The sequence below is a fragment of the Salmo trutta genome, chromosome 18 (genome assembly GCF_901001165.1).
Source record: "Salmo trutta chromosome 18, fSalTru1.1, whole genome shotgun sequence".
Lineage (NCBI taxonomy): Eukaryota > Metazoa > Chordata > Actinopteri > Salmoniformes > Salmonidae > Salmo > Salmo trutta.
In genome coordinates, this window is record NC_042974.1 from 15,948,779 (window position 1) to 15,966,664 (window position 17,886).

At 43.4% G+C, this 17,886-nt stretch overlaps 2 protein-coding genes across 7 annotated transcripts in view; both read right to left on the reverse strand.

The window, feature by feature from the left end:
• Positions 1-7,445, reverse strand: part of LOC115152705 (glyoxalase domain-containing protein 4-like) — a 96,235-nt gene extending 88,790 nt beyond the window's left edge. The window contains exon 1 of the mRNA XM_029697436.1: positions 7,332-7,445. Coding sequence (XP_029553296.1) covers positions 7,332-7,445 — 114 coding nt within the window. The remainder of the gene's footprint in view (positions 1-7,331) is intronic.
• The window catches only part of LOC115152880 (protein sidekick-2-like), a 594,976-nt gene that overhangs the window by 502,226 nt on the left and 74,864 nt on the right, over positions 1-17,886 (reverse strand). The window lies entirely within an intron of this gene.

Sequence of the window (17,886 nt, forward strand, 5' to 3'; positions counted from 1 at the left end):
AGGCTGGTAGACTGACAGTATGATGTAGAGGCTGGTAGACTGATAGTATGATGTAGAGGCTGGTAGACTGACAGTATGATGTAGAGGCTGGTAGGCTGAAAGTATGATGCATATGCTGGTAGACTGACAGTAAGATGTAGAGGCTGGTAGGCTGACAGTACGATGTATATGCTGGTAGGCTGACAGTATGATGTAGAGGGTGTTATGCTGACAGCACAATGTAGAGGGTGGTAGACTGACAGTATGATGTATATGCTGGTAGGCTGACAGTATGATGTAGAGGGTGGTACGCTGACAGTATGATGTAGAGCCTGGTAGACTGACAGTATGATGTATATGCTGGTAGGCTGACAGTATGATGTAGAGGGTGGTACGCTGACAGTACGATGTAGAGGCTGGTATGCTGACAGTACGATGTAGAGGCTGGTATGCTGACAGTACGATGTAGAGGCTGGTATACTGACAGTGCGATGTAGAGCCTGGTATGCTGACAGTACGATGTAGAGCCTGGTATTCTGACAGTACGATGTAGAGGCTGGTATGCTGACAGTACGATGTAGAGGCTGGTATACTGACAGTACGATGTAGAGGCTAGTATCCTGACAGTATGATGTAGAGGCTAGTATCCTGACAGTATGATGTAGAGGCTAGTATCCTGACAGTGTGATGTAGAGAATGGTATGCTGACAGTATGATGTAGAAGCTGGTATACTGACAGTACGATGTAGAGACTGGTATGCTGACAGTACGATGTAGAGGCTTGTATACTGACAGTACGATGTAGAGGCTGGTATGCTGACAGTACGATGTAGAGGCTGGTATACTGACAGTACGATGTAGAGGCTAGTATGCTGACAGTACGATGTAGAGAATGGTATGCTGACAGTATGATGTAGAGGGTGCTACATTGATCTGGTATGACTGTTAGAGCAATGGACGGAAGGAGTGATGGTATAATATGACAGTTAAAAGCAAGGCAAGTGTTGTTGGTAAGATACAGCATGTATAGGTAGGGTGTGTGTGTGTGTGTGTGTGAGTTGGGATGAATCCATTCTGAGCTCAACAAGGCAGCCTAATCCCACTGATCCCATTTCTCCTCAGTCAGCTGTTTTCCCTGCAGCCCTGAGAGACTCTACAGGCTCTACACTAGGCTACCAATGCCCTGTTCACCCTATCTTTTTCTCTGTCTCTTTCTCTCTCTTTCAATTCAATTCAAGCGCTTTATTGGCATGGAAAACATATGTTAACATTGCCAAATCAAGTGAAGTAGATAATAAACAAAAGTGAAATAAACAATACAAATTAACAGTAAATATTACACTCACAGAAGTTCCAAAAGAATAAAGACATTTCAAATGTCATATTACAGTGAGGGAAAAAAGTATTTGATCCCCTGCTGATTTTTTACGTTTGCCCACTGACAAAGAAATGATCAGTCTATAATTTTAATGGTAGGTTTATTTGAACAGTGAGAGGCAGAATAACAACAAAAAAATGCAGAAAAACGCATGTCAAAAATGTTATAAATTGATTGCCATTTTAATGAGGGAAATAAGTATTTGACCCCTCTACAAAACATGCCTTAGTACTTGGTGGCAAAACCCTTGTTGGCAATCACAGAAGTCAGACGTTTCTTGTAGTTGGCCACCAGGTTTGCACACATCTCAGGAGGGATTTTGTCCCACTCCTCTTTGCAGATCTTCTCCAAGTCATTAAGGTTTCGAGGCTGACGTTTGGCAACTCGAACCTTCAGCTCCCTCCACAGAGTTTCCATTGGGATTAAGGTCTGGAGACTGGCTAGGCCACTCCAGGACCTTAATGTGCTTCTTCTTGAGCCACTCCTTTGTTGCCTTGGCCGTGTGTTTTGGGTCATTGTCATGCTGGAATACCCATCCACGACCCATTTTCAATGCCCTGGCTAAGGGAAGGAGGTTCTCACCCAAGATTTGACGGTACATGGCCCCGTCCATTGTCCCTTTGATGTGGTGAAGTTGTCCTGTCACCTTAGCACAAAAACACCCCCAAAGCATAATGTTTCCACCTCCATGTTTGACGGTGGGGATGGTTGTTCTTGGGGTCATAGGCAGCATTCCTCCTCCTCCAAACACAGCGAGTTGAGTTGATGCCAAAGAGCTCCATTTTGGTCTCATCTGACCACAACACTTTCACCCAGTTGTCCTCTGAATCATTCAGATGTTCATTGGCAAACTTCAGACGGGCATGTATATGTGCTTTCTTGAGCAGGGGGACCTTGCGGCCGCTGCAGGATTTCAGTCCTTCACGGCGTAGTGTGTTACCAATTGTTTTCTTGGTGACTATGGTCCCAGCTGCCTTGAGATCATTGACAAGATCCTCCCGTGTAGTTCTGGGCTGATTCCTCACCGTTCTCATGATCATTGAAACTCCACAAGGTGAGATCTTGCATGGAGCCCAAGGCCGAGGGAGATTGACAGTTCTTTTGTGTTTCTTCCATTTGCGAATAATCGCACCAACTGTTGTCACCTTCTCACCAAGCTGCTTGGCGATGGTTTTGTATGCCATTCCAGCCTTGTGTAGGTCTACAATCTTGTCCTGACATCCTTGGAGAGCTCTTTGGTCTTGGCCATGGTGGATAGTTTGGAATCTTATTGATTGATTGCTTCTGTGGACAGGTGTCTTTTATACAGGTAACAAGCTGAGATTAGGAGCACTCCCTTTAAGAGTGTGTTCCTAATCTCAGCTCGTTACCTGTATAAAAGACACCTGGGAGCCAGAAATCTTTCTGATTGAGAGGGGGTCAAATACTTATTTCCCTCATTAAAATGCAACCAATTTATAACATTTTTGACATGCGTTTTCCTGGATTTTATTATTTTTTTTCTGTCTCTCACTTCAAATAAACCTACCATTAAAATTATAGACTGATCCTTTCTTTATCAGTGGGCAAACGTACAAAATCAGCAGGGGATCAAATACTTTTTCCCCTCACTGTATGTATATATACAGTGTTGTAATAATGAGCAAATAGTTAAGTACAAAAAAATAAACGTAAATATGGGTTGTATTTACAATGGTGTTTGCTCTTCACTGGTTGCCCTTTTCTTGTGGCAACAGGTCACAAATCTTGCTGCTGTGATGGCACATTGTGGTATTTGTCAGACGATTCTAGGAGTGGTGGTTGGAGTCAGGCGCAGAGAGCAAAGGTAAAGTATACAGTCTATATTTTCTCCGGCAACAAACTGGTCACGCCAAAACAGAAGGGCGCGTAATAATAATGACCAACCCAAAACACAGGGCAAAACGGTCCGAAGAGAGAAATAAGACGTCAGCCAGCACAAAACACAAAAAATACAAAAGCATCCAAAATACAACCAGCGAAGCAACTACATTCACAGGGCCCACCGTCCTGAGTGGACAACAAACAATCCCGCACAAAATCCCAACTGAAAACACACATTAAATAAGTCCCCACTAATGACAAACAGGTGCGGAACAGACAGACAAACTAAACGAAACTGAAACAACGATCGGTGGCAGCTAATAGGCCGGCGACGACGACCGCCGAGCGCCGCCCGACCGAGGAGGGGCGCCACTTTCGTTGGATCCTGTGACAGTATTTCACCCAGTAGATATGGGAGTTTATCAAAATTGGATTTGTTTTGGAATTCTTTGTGGATCTGTGTAATCTGAGGGAAATATGTGTCTCTAATATGGTCATACATTTGGCAGGAGGTTAGGAAGTGAAGCGCAGTTTCCTTCTCATTGTGTGGTCTGTGTGCACATAGCCTGTCTTCTCTTGAGAGCCAGGTCTGCCTTTCTCAGTAGCAAGTCTACGCTCACTGAGTCTGTACATAGTCAAAGCTTTCCTTAATTTTGAATCAGTCACAATAGTCAGGTATTCTGCCACTGTTTACTCTCTGTTTAGGGCCAAATAGCATTCTAGTTAGCTCTGTTTTTTGGTAAATTCTTTCCAATGTGTCAAGTAATTATCTTCTGGTTTTCTCATGATTTGGTTGGGTCTAATTGTGTTGCTGTCCTGGGGCTCTGAGGGGTCTCTCTGTCTCTCTCATTTCCCTCTCCATCTCCCTCTCTCCCACTTCTCTCTCTCTCTTTCTTTCTCTCCCCTTCATTTCGCTCTCCATCTCTTCTCTCTCTCATTTCCCTCTCCACTCTCTATCTCTCTCATTTCCCTCTCCATCTCCCTCTCTCATTTCCCTCTCTCTCTCCTATTTCCCTCTACATCTCTCACTTTTTTCCCTCTACAAGTCTCGCTCTCTCTCATTTCCCTTTCAATCTCCATATCTCTCTCTCTCATTTCCCTCTCTATCTATCTCTTTCTCTCTCATTTCCCTCTCTCAGTTTCTCTCTCTCTCTTATTACCCTCTCCATCTCTCTCTCGCAATTCAAATGTTCAATTACATTTAAGGGATTTATCTCTCTCTCGCTCTAATTTTTCTCTCCATTATTCTCTCTCTCATTTCCCTCTCTCTCTCCATCTCTATCTCATTTCCATCTCCATCTATCACTCTCTCTCTATCTCTCATTTCTCTCTTTCGTCCACCGTCATGTTGCCTCGTTAGGAATAGGCCCCGCCCCTTATTAGAACCCCTGCAGGGCCATAATCAGGGTCTGCTTGGATGACCTCAGAACAACCCTCCACACACACACAAACACACACACACCATCCACAGATATATGCTTCTGTCACAGCATGATATAATCGCATCAATGATGATATCCTGCTGCTATCTCCATAATGTTCCAATTTCTATGTGTGTTGATGTTATTGTTGAATATTGCTCTGTTTCTGTCTCTGTCTCTGTTTATTTCTCTGTCTTTTTCTGAGGGTCAGTAATGCCCACAATACACTGTGTTTTGATTATCTGTCATGCTCCAGGCCTTCCCTCTATGTCCCCCCTCTCTGTGTCTCCATTCTTTCCTCCCCCCTCACTATCAATTCAATTCAAAAGGCTTTATTGGCATGGGAAATATATGTTTACATTGCCAAAGCAAATGAAAAATATAATAAACAAAAGTGAAATAAACAATAATGAAAAAAATGACAGTAAACACTAACAAAACATTAACAAAACTTTAAAAAAAACAAAGACATTTCAAATGTCATATTTTGACTATATATAGTGTTGTAACGATGTGCAAATAGTTAAAGTACAAAAGTGAAAATAAATAAACATAAATATGGGATGTATTTTATTTACCCTCTTTTCTCTCAAATTTCGATCTTGTCTCATTGCTACAACTCCCCAACGGACTCGGCAGCGAAGGTCGAGCCATGCGTCCTCCAAAACATGACCCGCCAAACAGCGCTTGTTAACACCCGCACGCTTAACCCGGAAGCCAGCCGCACCAATGTGTCGGAGGAAACATCATTCACCTGATGACCGGAGACAGCCTGCAGGTACCTGGGCCCGCCACAAGGAGTCACTAGAGCGCGATGAGCAAAGTAAAGCCCCCCGGCCAAACCCTTCTCTAACACGGAAGACGCTGGGCCAATTGTGATACAGCCGGGATGGATACCAGGGTCTATAGTGACGCCTCTAGCACTGCAGTGCCTTAGATTGCCGTGAAGCCCCCATCTATACTATTTCAAAATATTATTCAGTTCCTTTGGCTTTGATGCCTCATGATTGAGTATTGCTCTGTTCTAGTAGACTGATTTTGCTCTGATCTGATAGGGGTGTCAATGGGCTGACTGTGAACGCTCTGAGAGACTGGGTTGAGGTCAATGATAAAGTAGTCCATAGTACTACTGTCAAGAGATGAGCTATAGGTGTACCTAACTGTATGAGTCCCCTCGAAGCCTACCATTTACTATGTACAAGCCCAGAGTGCGACAGGAGTTGTGACCCTTTTTTGGTGGTTATGTTGTCGTAGTTGTGCCTAGAGGGGCATATGGGAGAGGGAATGCTGTCACCTCCAGGTAGCACCTCCTCCTGTGTGCTGAGGGAGTCAGGTTATTTTCCAGTTCTGGCATTTAGGTCGCAACAGACTAGTGCATGTCCCTGGGCCTGGAAATTATTTGTTTCCACCTCCAGGATGGAGAAGCTGTCTTCATTAAAGTATGGGGATTCTAGTGGGGGGATATAGGTAGCACACAGGAGGACATTTTTCTCTGTTGAGATAATTTCCTTTTGAATTTTGAGCCAAATGTAAAATGTTCCTGTTTTGACACATTTAATAGAGTGAGACTGGTCTGCTCTATACCAAATTAGCAAACCTTTAACATACCCCCTAAGTCCACTCCCTGTTTCACACCTGGGAGTTTGGTGGATGGGACAGCTCTCTGTAACCTAGAGGGCAACCAGTGGGTCCATCTCCTCTATACCATGCTTCATGTAGGATGACAATGTCTGTATTTGTAATTTATTTGGTGAAGTCCAGGTTCCTGCTCTTTAGACCAAAGGTAGATGACCTCAGGCCTTGGACATTTCAGGATGAGATAGTGAAGGCTTTGTGTTCCATAAAGTGGCCAAAGTTGTTAGTCATGTGGTTTGGCCTCAGACCAGTAAGAGTGAGCAAAGCCTGCTGAGCATCTGGTAAATGCCATTGGCTTGGCCTAGTGTAAGAGTGGGGGTTAGGCCTGTCTGCCTGCCTGCTCACGGCCTGGGCGTATGTGTGACTTTCATGTTTGGGCCCTCTTAGCGGGAGTGGGGGTCATGGGGTGGGCAGGAGCGGCATATGTCTGATCTGAGGGGGCCTATATGGGGTGTGGACATGGTTGGTTTGGGGGTTATTGATATGTTTGGGTGGGCGTGTGGATGTGGCTGGTGGTGCTGTGATCTGGATGTGGGTCCTCTCGGTGTGGGTCCTCTGTGTGTAGGTCCGGGGGGTCCCTCAGGTCTGGGAGAGTGTCTCGCTGGTCTGGGCAGAGTGTCTGTTGATCTGTTGCTCCTGTGTGAGGTGTTGGGGCTGCGGTTGAGGGCGATGGTCTTTAGGGTCCTGGCGAAAGTAGGCACTGCTGGCCACCTTCGCCAGGACACCAGAGTTTAGACACTGTGTATTATTTTCTTGTATATATTTCGTGTTTAAGTCCATAAGGGGTACAATCTGTGGCTTGTGTATGTCCTCAGTGGGTGTGGGGGGGTTGTCAAGAGGGCTATCAGGGTGGCTGACGGGGGGGTGGTCAGAGGGGTTGGGATCCCCTGGGCTTGGGGTTCTTCATTTGTCTGTCCTGCTGTGATGTTAGGGCTTTGGTCAGGGTCTGGGGTGGCCTGTTCTGCTGTCATGTCGAGACTTTGGTCAGGATCTGAGGTGGGCTGTTCTGCTGGCTTCTCTGTGGGGGTGGCCAGCTCTCTAATGGGTTGTTCTCTGTCACACATCATCTTTCTCACCTTCTCCTCCAGCACTCTCACCATCTCCTCAAGTGCTCTTTTCTTCTCCTGCTGTTGGGCCTTCGTCTTCCACTCCTGCTCTTTCTCCTGCTGAAGTTGTCTCACCACAGTCATGAGTGCAGACATGTCTCTCTCCACCTCCAGCTCTCCGGTTCTGGTTGAGGGGATGACGTTGAACTGGACAGAGTATGTTCTGGAGTGTGTTCACCTGCTGTTCCAATAGTATTCTGTGCTGGGAGGTTGACTTCCCGCTAGGGGTTTCTCATGTATGGGGTTGTTTAATGAAGAGGTCTGGTCTGACACGCTCAGGGTGCGGGTATCTTTCTCAAGCAAGAGCTTCTCCTGCTGCGCTCCCTCTTCGATTATGTGAAACTCCAGTTAAAACTGTTTGGGTTTGCCCTGTACCAACACTGTTCCAGACTTGTACAGGTTGACATTGGCTGACTCAGAGTCATCATTGTCAAGTATCTGGAGATTTCTTGCATCGCTAACACACCCCCCCCCCCCCCCCCCCTTAACCTGTTGGGGATAGGGGGCAGTATTTGCACGGCCGGATAAAAAACGTACCCGATTTAACCTGTTTGGTATAGGGGGCAGTATTGAGAATTTTGGAAAAAATATGTTCCCATTTTTAACGGCCTCCTACACCAACTCAGAAGCTAGAATATGCATATTATTGTTCAGGTTTGGATAGAAAACACTCTGAATTTTCTAAAACTGTTTGAATGGTGTCTGTGAGTATAACAGAACTCCTATGGCAGGCAAAAACCTGACAAGGTTTCAAGCAGGAAGTACCCTGTCTGACAAGGAGTCGTGCGTCTTACCTCTTTTTATTGAAAAGTAAGGATCTTAGCTGTAACGTGACAATTCCCAGGGCTCCAATAGGCTCTCAGAGCCCGCGAAATAACTGAAGGTTTACGAGGGAACCTCAGGTTGAAATATATTATCGCCTTTTGTAAGTGGATGCTCGGAGGACCTTTCAATGATGCGCGTGCATGAGTCGCTTCTGAGGAGAAATTTTATTCGGCTGTTTAGGCTCAATGCATACTCCCGGTCGGAATATTAACACTTCTCTATGACATAAATGGCATAAAAATTGGTTTTAAACAGCGGTTGACATGCTTCGAAGTACGGTAATGGAATATTTAGACATTTTTGACACGCCAATGCGCCATGCGCGACACCGCGAAAAAGCATTCTAGAACTCACGAACAAAACGTCGCTGTTGGAACATAACGATGGATTATTTGGGACCAAACCAACATTTGTTATTGAAGTAGAAGTCCTGGCAGTGTATTCTGATGAAGAACAAGCAAGGTAAGAACATTTTTCTTATAGGAAATGTGATTTTGGTGGAGGCTGAACTGGGTGGGTATCTAAATAGCTAGCCCTGTAACGCCGGGCTATGTACTTACATTATTGCAAAATGTGCTTCATCCGAAAAGCTATTTTAAAATCGGACATATCGAGTGCATAGAGGGGTAATGTATCTATAATTCTTAAAATAATTGTTATGCTTTTTGTGAACGTTTATCGTGAGTAATTTAGCAAACTGTTAGTAAATTCACCGGAAGTTTGCGGTGGTTATGCTTTTTCTGAACGTCACATGCTAATGTAAAAAGCTGGTTTTTGATATAAATATGAACTTGATTGAACAGACATGCATGTATTGTATAACACAATGTCCTAGGTGTGTCATCTGATGAAGATTATAAAAGGTTAGTGCTGCATTTAGCTGTGGTTTGGGTTTATGTGACATGATATGCTAGCTTGAAAAATGGCTGTGTGATTATTTCTGGCTGGGTACTCTGCTAACATAATCTAATGTTTTGCTTTTGTTGTAAAGCCTTTTTGAAATCGGACAGTGGGGTTAGATTAACGAGATTCTTGTCTTTAAATAGCTGTGAAATAGTCATATGTTTGAGAAATTGAAGTTATAGCATTTCTAACGATTCAAAAATCGCGCCACTGGATTTCAGTAGCTGTTACGTAGGTGGGACGAGTTCGTCCCACATGTACTAGAGAGGTTAATCTGGTTACTACTCCTGCCCATTAACTAGAATATGCATATAATTATTTGATTTGGATAGAAAACACCCTAAAGTTTCTAAAACTGTTTGAATGGTGTCTGTGAGTATAACAGAACTCATTTGGCAGGCCAAAACCTGAGAAGATTCCAAACAGGAAGCGCTCTCTCTGACTTTTTCTTGGCCTTCTTGATCATCTCTAACCAAAACAGGGGATCTCTGGCATGACGTGACATTTTCTAACGCTCCCATAGGCTCTCAGAAGGCGCCAGAACGATGAATGGTGGCTTTGCAGGCCCTGGCTGAAAAACAGTAGCGCATTTTGTAAGTGGTCGATCTGAGGACAATGAGACTGGAGGCGCGTGCACGAGCCGACACCATGTTTACTTTCTCTCTCTTTGAATGAAAACAACGACTCCCGGTCGGAATATTATCGCTTTTTACGAGAAAAATAGCATAAAATTTGATTTTAAACAGCGTTTGACATGCTTTGAAGTACGGTAATGGAATATTTAGACATTTTTTGTCACGAAACGCGTCGGGCGCTTCACCCTTCTTTACCCTTCGGATAGTGTCTTGAACACACAAACAAAACGCCGCTATTTGGATATAACTATGGATTATTTTGAACCAAGCCAACATTTGTTATTGAAGTAGAAGTCCTGGGAGTGCATTCTGACGAAGAACAGCAAAGGTAATCAAACTTTTCTAATAGTAAATCGGAGTTTGGTGAGTACCACACTTGGTGGGTGTCAAAATAGCTAGCCTGTGATGGCCGGGCTATCTACTCAGAATATTGCAAAATGTGCTTTCACCGAAAAGCTATTTTTAAATCGGACATAGCGAGTGCATAAAGGAGTTCTGTATCTATAATTCTTAAAATAATTGTTATGTTTTTTGTGAACGTTTATCGTGAGTAATTTAGTAAATTCACCGGAAGTGTTTGGTGGGAATGCTAGTCACATGCTAGTCACATGCTAATGTAAAAAGCTGTTTTTTGATATAAATATGAACTTGATTGAACAAAACATGCATGTATTGTATAACATAATGTCCTAGGATTGTCATCTGATGAAGATCATCAAAGGTTAGTGCTGCATTTAGCTGTGGTTTGGGTTTATGTGACATTATATGCTAGCTTGAAAAATGGGTGTCTGATTATTTCTGGCTGGGTACTCTGCTGACATAAGCTAATGTTTTGCTTTCGTTGTAAAGCCTTTTTGAAATTGGACAGTGTGCTTAGATTAACGAGAGTCTTGTCTTTAAAATTGTGTAAAATAGTCATATGTTTGAGAAATTTAAGTAATAGCGTTTCTAAGGTATTTGAATATCGCGCCACGGGATTACACTGGCTGTTGAGTAGGCGCGTCCCACTGGCCCAGAGAGGTTAACAGAGAAGTAGTGTGTTAATATAGCACTCCTGCCATTGTTGGGCTCAAGCGCTTTGACACCTCTTATTTCAGACCTCAGTGCTAACTGAAGATGCAGCCGGATCTGTTCTGTCCTAGCAAGCTTTGTAGCCTTAACTTAGCATTCAGTCTTATAGAGTAAAATATATTATTGTACAGAATTTTACGTATTGGCTTTAAAAGTAACTTCAGACTAAACATTACTCGCTCAGTTCCAGGTTGGATAGAATTTTTCGAGTTTTGATTTGTAGTGAAGGTTATGTTGTGGAGGGTATTATCTTGTATATGTCCTTGTGTAAATATCCAAGTTTATCTAACTCTAAATCTATCTTTTTGTGAAAACATGCTGAAAAATGCAGGTGCTGATCTGCTCATGACCTCTCTCTGTACATTCAATTTAATTCAATTCAAGGGGCTTTATTGGCATGGGAAACATGTGTTAACATTGCCAAAGTAAGTGAGGTAGATAATATACAAAAGTGAAATAAACAATAAAAATTAACAGTAAACATTACACATACTGTCATGACTTCTGCCGAAGTCAATGCCCCTCCTTGTTCGGGTGGTGCTCGGCGATCGACGTCACCGGTCTTCTAGCCATCACTGATCCATTTTTCATTTTCCATTGGTTTTGTCTTGTTTTCCTACACACCTGTTTCCAATCCCATTCATTACATGTTCTGTATTTAACCCTCTGTTTTCCCTCATGTCCTTGTCCGAGATTGTTTTGTTTGTTATTGATTTTCGTGTATTTTTTTATTGGTGAGCTACGGGTATTTTTACCCATGTTATTTTATGTACGTTGGTTTTTGGAGTTCGTGTTAGTTTATTTATTAAACTACTCCAGTTATACCAAGTTAGTTTCTCCTGCGCCTGACTTCCTTGCCACCTACACAAACGACGATGACACATACAGAAGTTTCAAAAGAATAAAGAAATTACAAATGTCATATTATTTATATATACAGTGTTGTAACAATGTACAAATGGTTAAAGTACACAAGGGAAAATAAATAAGCATAAATATGGGTTGTAGCCTGTCTTCTCTTGAGAGCCATGTCTGCCTACGGCGGCCTTTCACAATAGCAAGGCTATGCTCACTGACTCTCTACATAGTCAAAGCTTTCCTTAAGTTGGGTCAGTCACAGTGGTCAGGTATTCTGCCACTGTGTACTCTGTGTATAGGGCCAAATAGCATTCTAGTTTGCTCTGTTTTTTTGTTAATTCTTTCCAATGTGTCAAGTAATTATCTTTTTGCTTTCTCATGATTTGGTTGGGTCTAATTGTGCTGCTGTCCTGGAGCTCTGTGGGGTGTTTGTGTTTGTGAACAGAGCCCCAGGACCAGCTTGCTTAGGGGACTCTTCTCCAGGTTCATCTCTCTCTAGGTGATGGCTTTGTTATGGAAGGCTTGGGAATCGCTTCCTTTTAGGTGGTTTTAGAATTTAACGGCTCTTTTCTGGATTTTGACAATTAGTGGGTATCGGCCTAATTCTGCTCTGCATGCATTATTTGGTGTTCTACGTTGTACACGGAGCATATTTTTGCAGAATTCTGCATGCAGAGTCTCAATTTGGTGTTTGTCACATTTTGTGAATTCTTGGTTGGTGAGCAGACCCCAGACCTCACAACCATAAACGGCAATGGGTTCTATGAATGATTCAAGTATTTTTAGCCAGATCCTAATTGGTATGTTGAATTTTATCTTCCTTTTGATGGCATAGAATGCCCTTCTTGACTTGTCTCTCAGATCGTTCACAGCTTTGTGGAAGTTATCCGTGGCGGTGATGTTTAGGCCATGGTATGTATAGTTTTTTGTTTGCTCTAGGGCAACGGTGTCTAGATGGAATTTGTATTTGTGGTCCTGGCGACTGGACCTTTTTTGGAACACCATTATTTTGGTCTTACTGAGATTTACTGTCAGGGCCCAGGTCTGGCAGAATCTGTGCAGAATATCTAGGTGCTGCTGTAGGCCCTCCTTGGTTGGTGACAGAAGCACCAGATCATCAGCAAACAGTAGACATTTGACTTCAGATTCTAGTAGGGTGAGACCAGGTGCTGCAGACTTTTCTAGTCCCGCGCCAATTCTTTGATATATATGTTGAAGAGGGTGGGGCTTAAGCTGCATCCCTGTCTCACCCCACGGTCCTGTGGGAAGAAATGTGTGTGTTTTTTTGCCTATTTTAACAGCACACTTATTGTTTGTGAACATGGATTTTATAATGTCGTATGTTTTACCCCCAACACCACTTTCCATCAATTTGTATAGCAGACCCTCATGCCAAATTGAGTCAAAGGCTTTTTTGAAATCAACAAAGCATGAGAAGACTTTGCCTTTGTTTTGGTTTGTTTGTTTGTCAATTAGGGTGTGCAGGGTGAATACATGGTCTGTTGTACTGTAATTTGGTAAAAAGCCAATTTGACATTTGCTTAGTACATTGTTTTCACTGAGGAAATGTACGAGTCTGCTGTTAATGATAATGCAGAGGATTTTCCCAAGGTTGCTGTTGACGCATATCCCAATGTAGTTATTGGGGTCAAATTTGTCTCCACTTTTGTGGATTAGGGTGATCAGTCCTTGGTTCCAAATATTGGGGAAGATGCCAGAGCTAATGATGATGATAAAGAATTTTAGTATAGCCAATTGGAATTTGTTGTCTGTATATTTGATCATTTCATTGATCAATTATGTCTCTCGCTCTGTCTTTCATCTCCCCTCTATCTCCATTCATCTCTCCCCTCCCCATTCTATATCTCCTTCCACCCTATCTCTTCCCTCTTTTTCCATTCCCCCCTCCCCAAACTCCATTATTCCCTCCCTCCCACCCTCCTCTCTCTATCTCCATTATTCCCTCTCTCTATCTCCATTATTCCCTCCCCCTATCTCCATTATTCCCTCCCCCTCTCTCTATCTCCATTATTCCCTCCCCCCTCTCTATCTCCATTATTCCCTCCCCCTCTCTCTATCTCCATTATTCCCTCCCCCTATCTCCATTATTCCCTCCCCCTCTCTCTATCTCCATTATTCCCTCCCCCTCTCTCTATCTCCATTATTCCCTCCCCCTCTCTCTATCTCCATTCTTCCCTCCCCCTCTCTCTATCTCCATTCTTCCATCCCCTCTCTATCTCCATTATTCCCTCCCCCTCTCTCTATCTCCATTATTCCCTCCCCCTCTCTCTATCTCCATTATTCCCTCCCCCCTCTCTATCTCCATTATTCCCTCCCCCTCTCTCTATCTCCATTCTTCCCTCCCCCTCTCTATCTCCATTCTTCCCTCCCCTCTCTATCTCCATTCTTCCATCCCCTCTCTATCTCCATTATTCCCTCCCCTCTCTCTATCTCCATTATTCCCTCCCCCTCTCTCTATCTCCATTATTCCCCCTCCCTCTCTTCTCTCTGTCTCCATTATTCCCTCTCCCTCGCTCTTCTCTCTATCTCCATTCTCCCCATCTCTCATCTCTCCAGCTTCCTTCTTCCCTCCCCCTCTCTATCTCCATTCTCCACCCCTCTCTTCGCTCTATCGCCATTCTCCCCCACCTCTCTATCTTCATTCTTCCCTCCCCCTCTATCTCCATTCTTCCCTCCTCCTCTCTCCATCTCCATTTTCCCCCCTCCCCTCTATCTCCATTCTTCCCTACCACATATGTTATCATCTTTTCTTATTCATGTCATTCTGCTTTTAAAAATTGTAAATGCATTCCAATGGTTCCAGAAGAATATATTGTTTGCCTGTGTGCCAGTCCCAGTCTCTCTCGTCTGTCCATCTATTCTGTTCTCTTACAGGTGGAAACAATATATGAGGGCTTAAATGTTTGCCTTGATGTAATACATTGTCTATTCCCTGCTAGGCCATGAAGTCTGACACTCGATCACAGGAATGCACATAGACCTTGTTTAAAGCTGGTTTGGTTACTTGATGGTACTTGATTCATTATTTAGTTTTAAGCCTTCCCCAAACCATAGCCCTAACCTTAACCACTCAGAATGAATACCTACACTTTGAGCTGTTTCTGTTTTAACCCTGTAACCAAGCGGAATCTACGCTGTAACTACATGGAATTAATGCTTCACAAACAGACGTTTATCCGTAATACGTTGAATTTCAAAGTGAAACTTGTTGTGTAAAGACCCCTTCTTGTTTACAAGATTAAAACACTCTTAAAGGCTGTTCTCAGGCTTGAGGTTTGTTTGAACAGAGCCAGCGTGTTAATGCTGTTTAATAGCTGTCTTTGTGCTACCCCCGCCGCACGCTCTCCCTCTCTCTCCGTCTCACTCTCTCTGTGTGTGATGCTGCTAAATAGAGACATCAATTGGATTTGTCAGGCTACACTACATAGTGCTTGACACATGAAACAAGCACAAGCCCCTCTCTCTTGGACAGAATGAAATACAAGGCATGTTGCCTTCCACGACTAATGTCTGGTGATTCCAGAAAGAGCATGTTCTTTATCCTCTCCCTCGCTCTTTATTTTTGTGTCAGAGTTAAACCCTTTAAACCGCTCTGTTAGGAGTGTGTGTACGAGCCAGCCTGCTCTGAGGCACTGTGTGACTGTCATATAAACAATGGCAGCATTTCTATAGGTCTAGAGTATGTTAAGGTTAGACACAAAGCAGATCTCAAAAGATCCATGATGTGCCATGATCTTTTCTCTTCATCGTGGCCATTATGTTTTCTCTTAGCCATTGCCCTTATGTTTTCTCTAAGTGATAGTGGCCGTGATGTTTCCTCTAAGTGATGGTGTCCATGATGTTTTCTCGAAGTGATGGTGGCCATGATATTTTCTCTTAGCCGAGGCCATGATGTTTTCTCCAACTGATGGTGTCCATGATTTTTTCTCTAAGTGATGGTGGCCATGATGTTTTCTCTCAGTGATGGTGGCCATGATGTTTTCTCTTAGTGATGGTGCCCATGATTTTTTTTATTGATGGTGTCCATGATTTTCTCTCTAAGTGATGGTGTCCATGATGTTTTCTCTCCGTGATGGTGGCCATGAAGTTTTGTCTAAGTGATGTTGGCGATGATGTTTTCTCTAAGTGATGGTGTCCATGATGTTTTCTCTCCGTGATGGTGGCCATGAAGTTTTGTCTAAGTGATAGTGGCCATGATGTTTTCTCTAAGTGATGGTGGCCATGATGTTTTCTCTAAGTGATGGTGTCCATGATGTTTTCTCTCCATGATGGTGGCCATGAAGTTTTGTCTAAGTGATGTTGGCGATTATGTTTTCTCTAAGTGATGTTGGCGGTGATGTTTTCTCTAAGTGATGGTGGCGGTGATGTTTTCTCTGAAATTCTTGCTTAAGAAATTGCTATTTGATAAAAAGCTATTTTTGTTTATTTTTCACAATTTTTCAGAACGAAAACGGCACTTGGAAATATGTTAAACCATTTATTAAGCAATGAATAATGCAAGTCTTGGCGATATAGGCTCTGCTCCTTCAGGGTAGATCACTGCCCAAGCAAAGTGACAATATAAAATATCCTACAGGCAGTGAGTGCAGTAAGGTATACCAATCCCCTAGCAGGACCGGCAGGAACACAGAACCAATTGGAGGCTGGGGTGGTGGAGGGAGCAAGAAGCCAACGCATAGTAGCAGTAGCAGAAAGTGGCAGCAGGATGAGAAAGCAGACCCAGTCAGCTTAAATAGACCACCAAATAAGGTAAGGCCTGATGTGTCAGCCTGAGGCGGGACACTCTGGTTTCCTTTCTGAACTGGCTCCGCTTAATTAACTAAAAACATTCACAGTAAGTTAGTTAATTGTTACCCAGAAATAATTTGATGTTGACTTAAAAACAGCTGCATTGAACATTTAAAAGAAATTGGGCAAGAAGGGGGCTTAGTGGAGGGGGGTGAGGGAAAGGGAGAGAAAACATTAGAGGGGAGGGGGAGAGTGAGAGAGAGAGAGATATTGAGAATGAGAATGAGCGACAGAAGGAGAGATTGGGATTATTGGAGAGAGAAATAGAATCAGTTCCTGCTCTCTTTAAGAGTCAAGGTGAAACAGCAAGTAGCTATGAGTTTAAGGAGAGGCATACATTCTGATGAATCAGTTCATGCTCTCTTCAACAGTCAGAGTGAACCATCAAGTAGCTGTGGGTTTAAGGAGAGGCAGATAGTCTGATGAATCAGTTCCTGCTCTCTTTAACAGTCAGGGTAAATCAGCGAGTAGCAGTGGGTTTAAGGAGAGGGAGATATTCTGATGAATCAGTTCCTGCTCTCTTCAACAGTCAGGGTAAATCAGCGAGTAGCAGTGGGTTTAAGGAGAGGGAGATATTCTGATGAATCAGTTCCTGCTCTCTACAACAGTCAGGGTAAATCAGCGAGTAGCAGTGGGTTTAAGGAGAGGCAGACAGTCCAATCTGACTCCTACTAATTGAAACAAGATATCTGCCAAATTGAAACTAGGATAAGTTGGTGCGGTTATAAATACATGTCTTCACTTCACTGTCAAACAAAACATTTTCTTGCACTGGCTGTCTGTCTATAGGAGATTCAGTCAAATCCTGTTTGTCTCGTTTCCTGCCAGGACGGTTAACAGGGGTTGTTTGAAATTTTTCTGACAAGTGCTTACTTTCAATAGGAAGCTCTTATAAACACAAGCTCAATCAACAAAGTGTAATTAAAACATCACTTCCTTTGTTTTGGAGAATGACATGTGAATGACCACAACACCATGTTTCCATATTAACCATGTCAGAGGGAGGGAGGGAGGGAGGGAGGGAGGGAGGGAGGGAGGGAGGGAGGGAGAGAAAGAGAGTGAGGGAAACAGAGAAAGAGAGAGGTTGAGGAGGGAGAGAGAAAGAATGAGGGAGAGGAAAATTAAGAGAGTGAGAGGGGAATGAGAGAGAGAAAAAAAGTAGAGGGAGAGTGAGAGAGAGAGAGAAAGGAGAGCGAGAGAGAGAAAAAGGAGAGCGAGAGAGAGAGGTTGAGGAGGGAGAGAGAAAGAATGAGGGAGAGAAAAATTAAGAGAGTGAGAGAGAGGGGAATGAGGGAGAGCGAGAGAAAAAGGAGAGGGAGAGAGAGAGAGTGAGAGAAAAAGGAGAGGGAGAGTGAGTGAGAGAAAAAGGAGAGGGAGAGTGAGAGAGAGAGAGAGAAAAAGGAGAGCAAGAGAAAGAGAGAAAA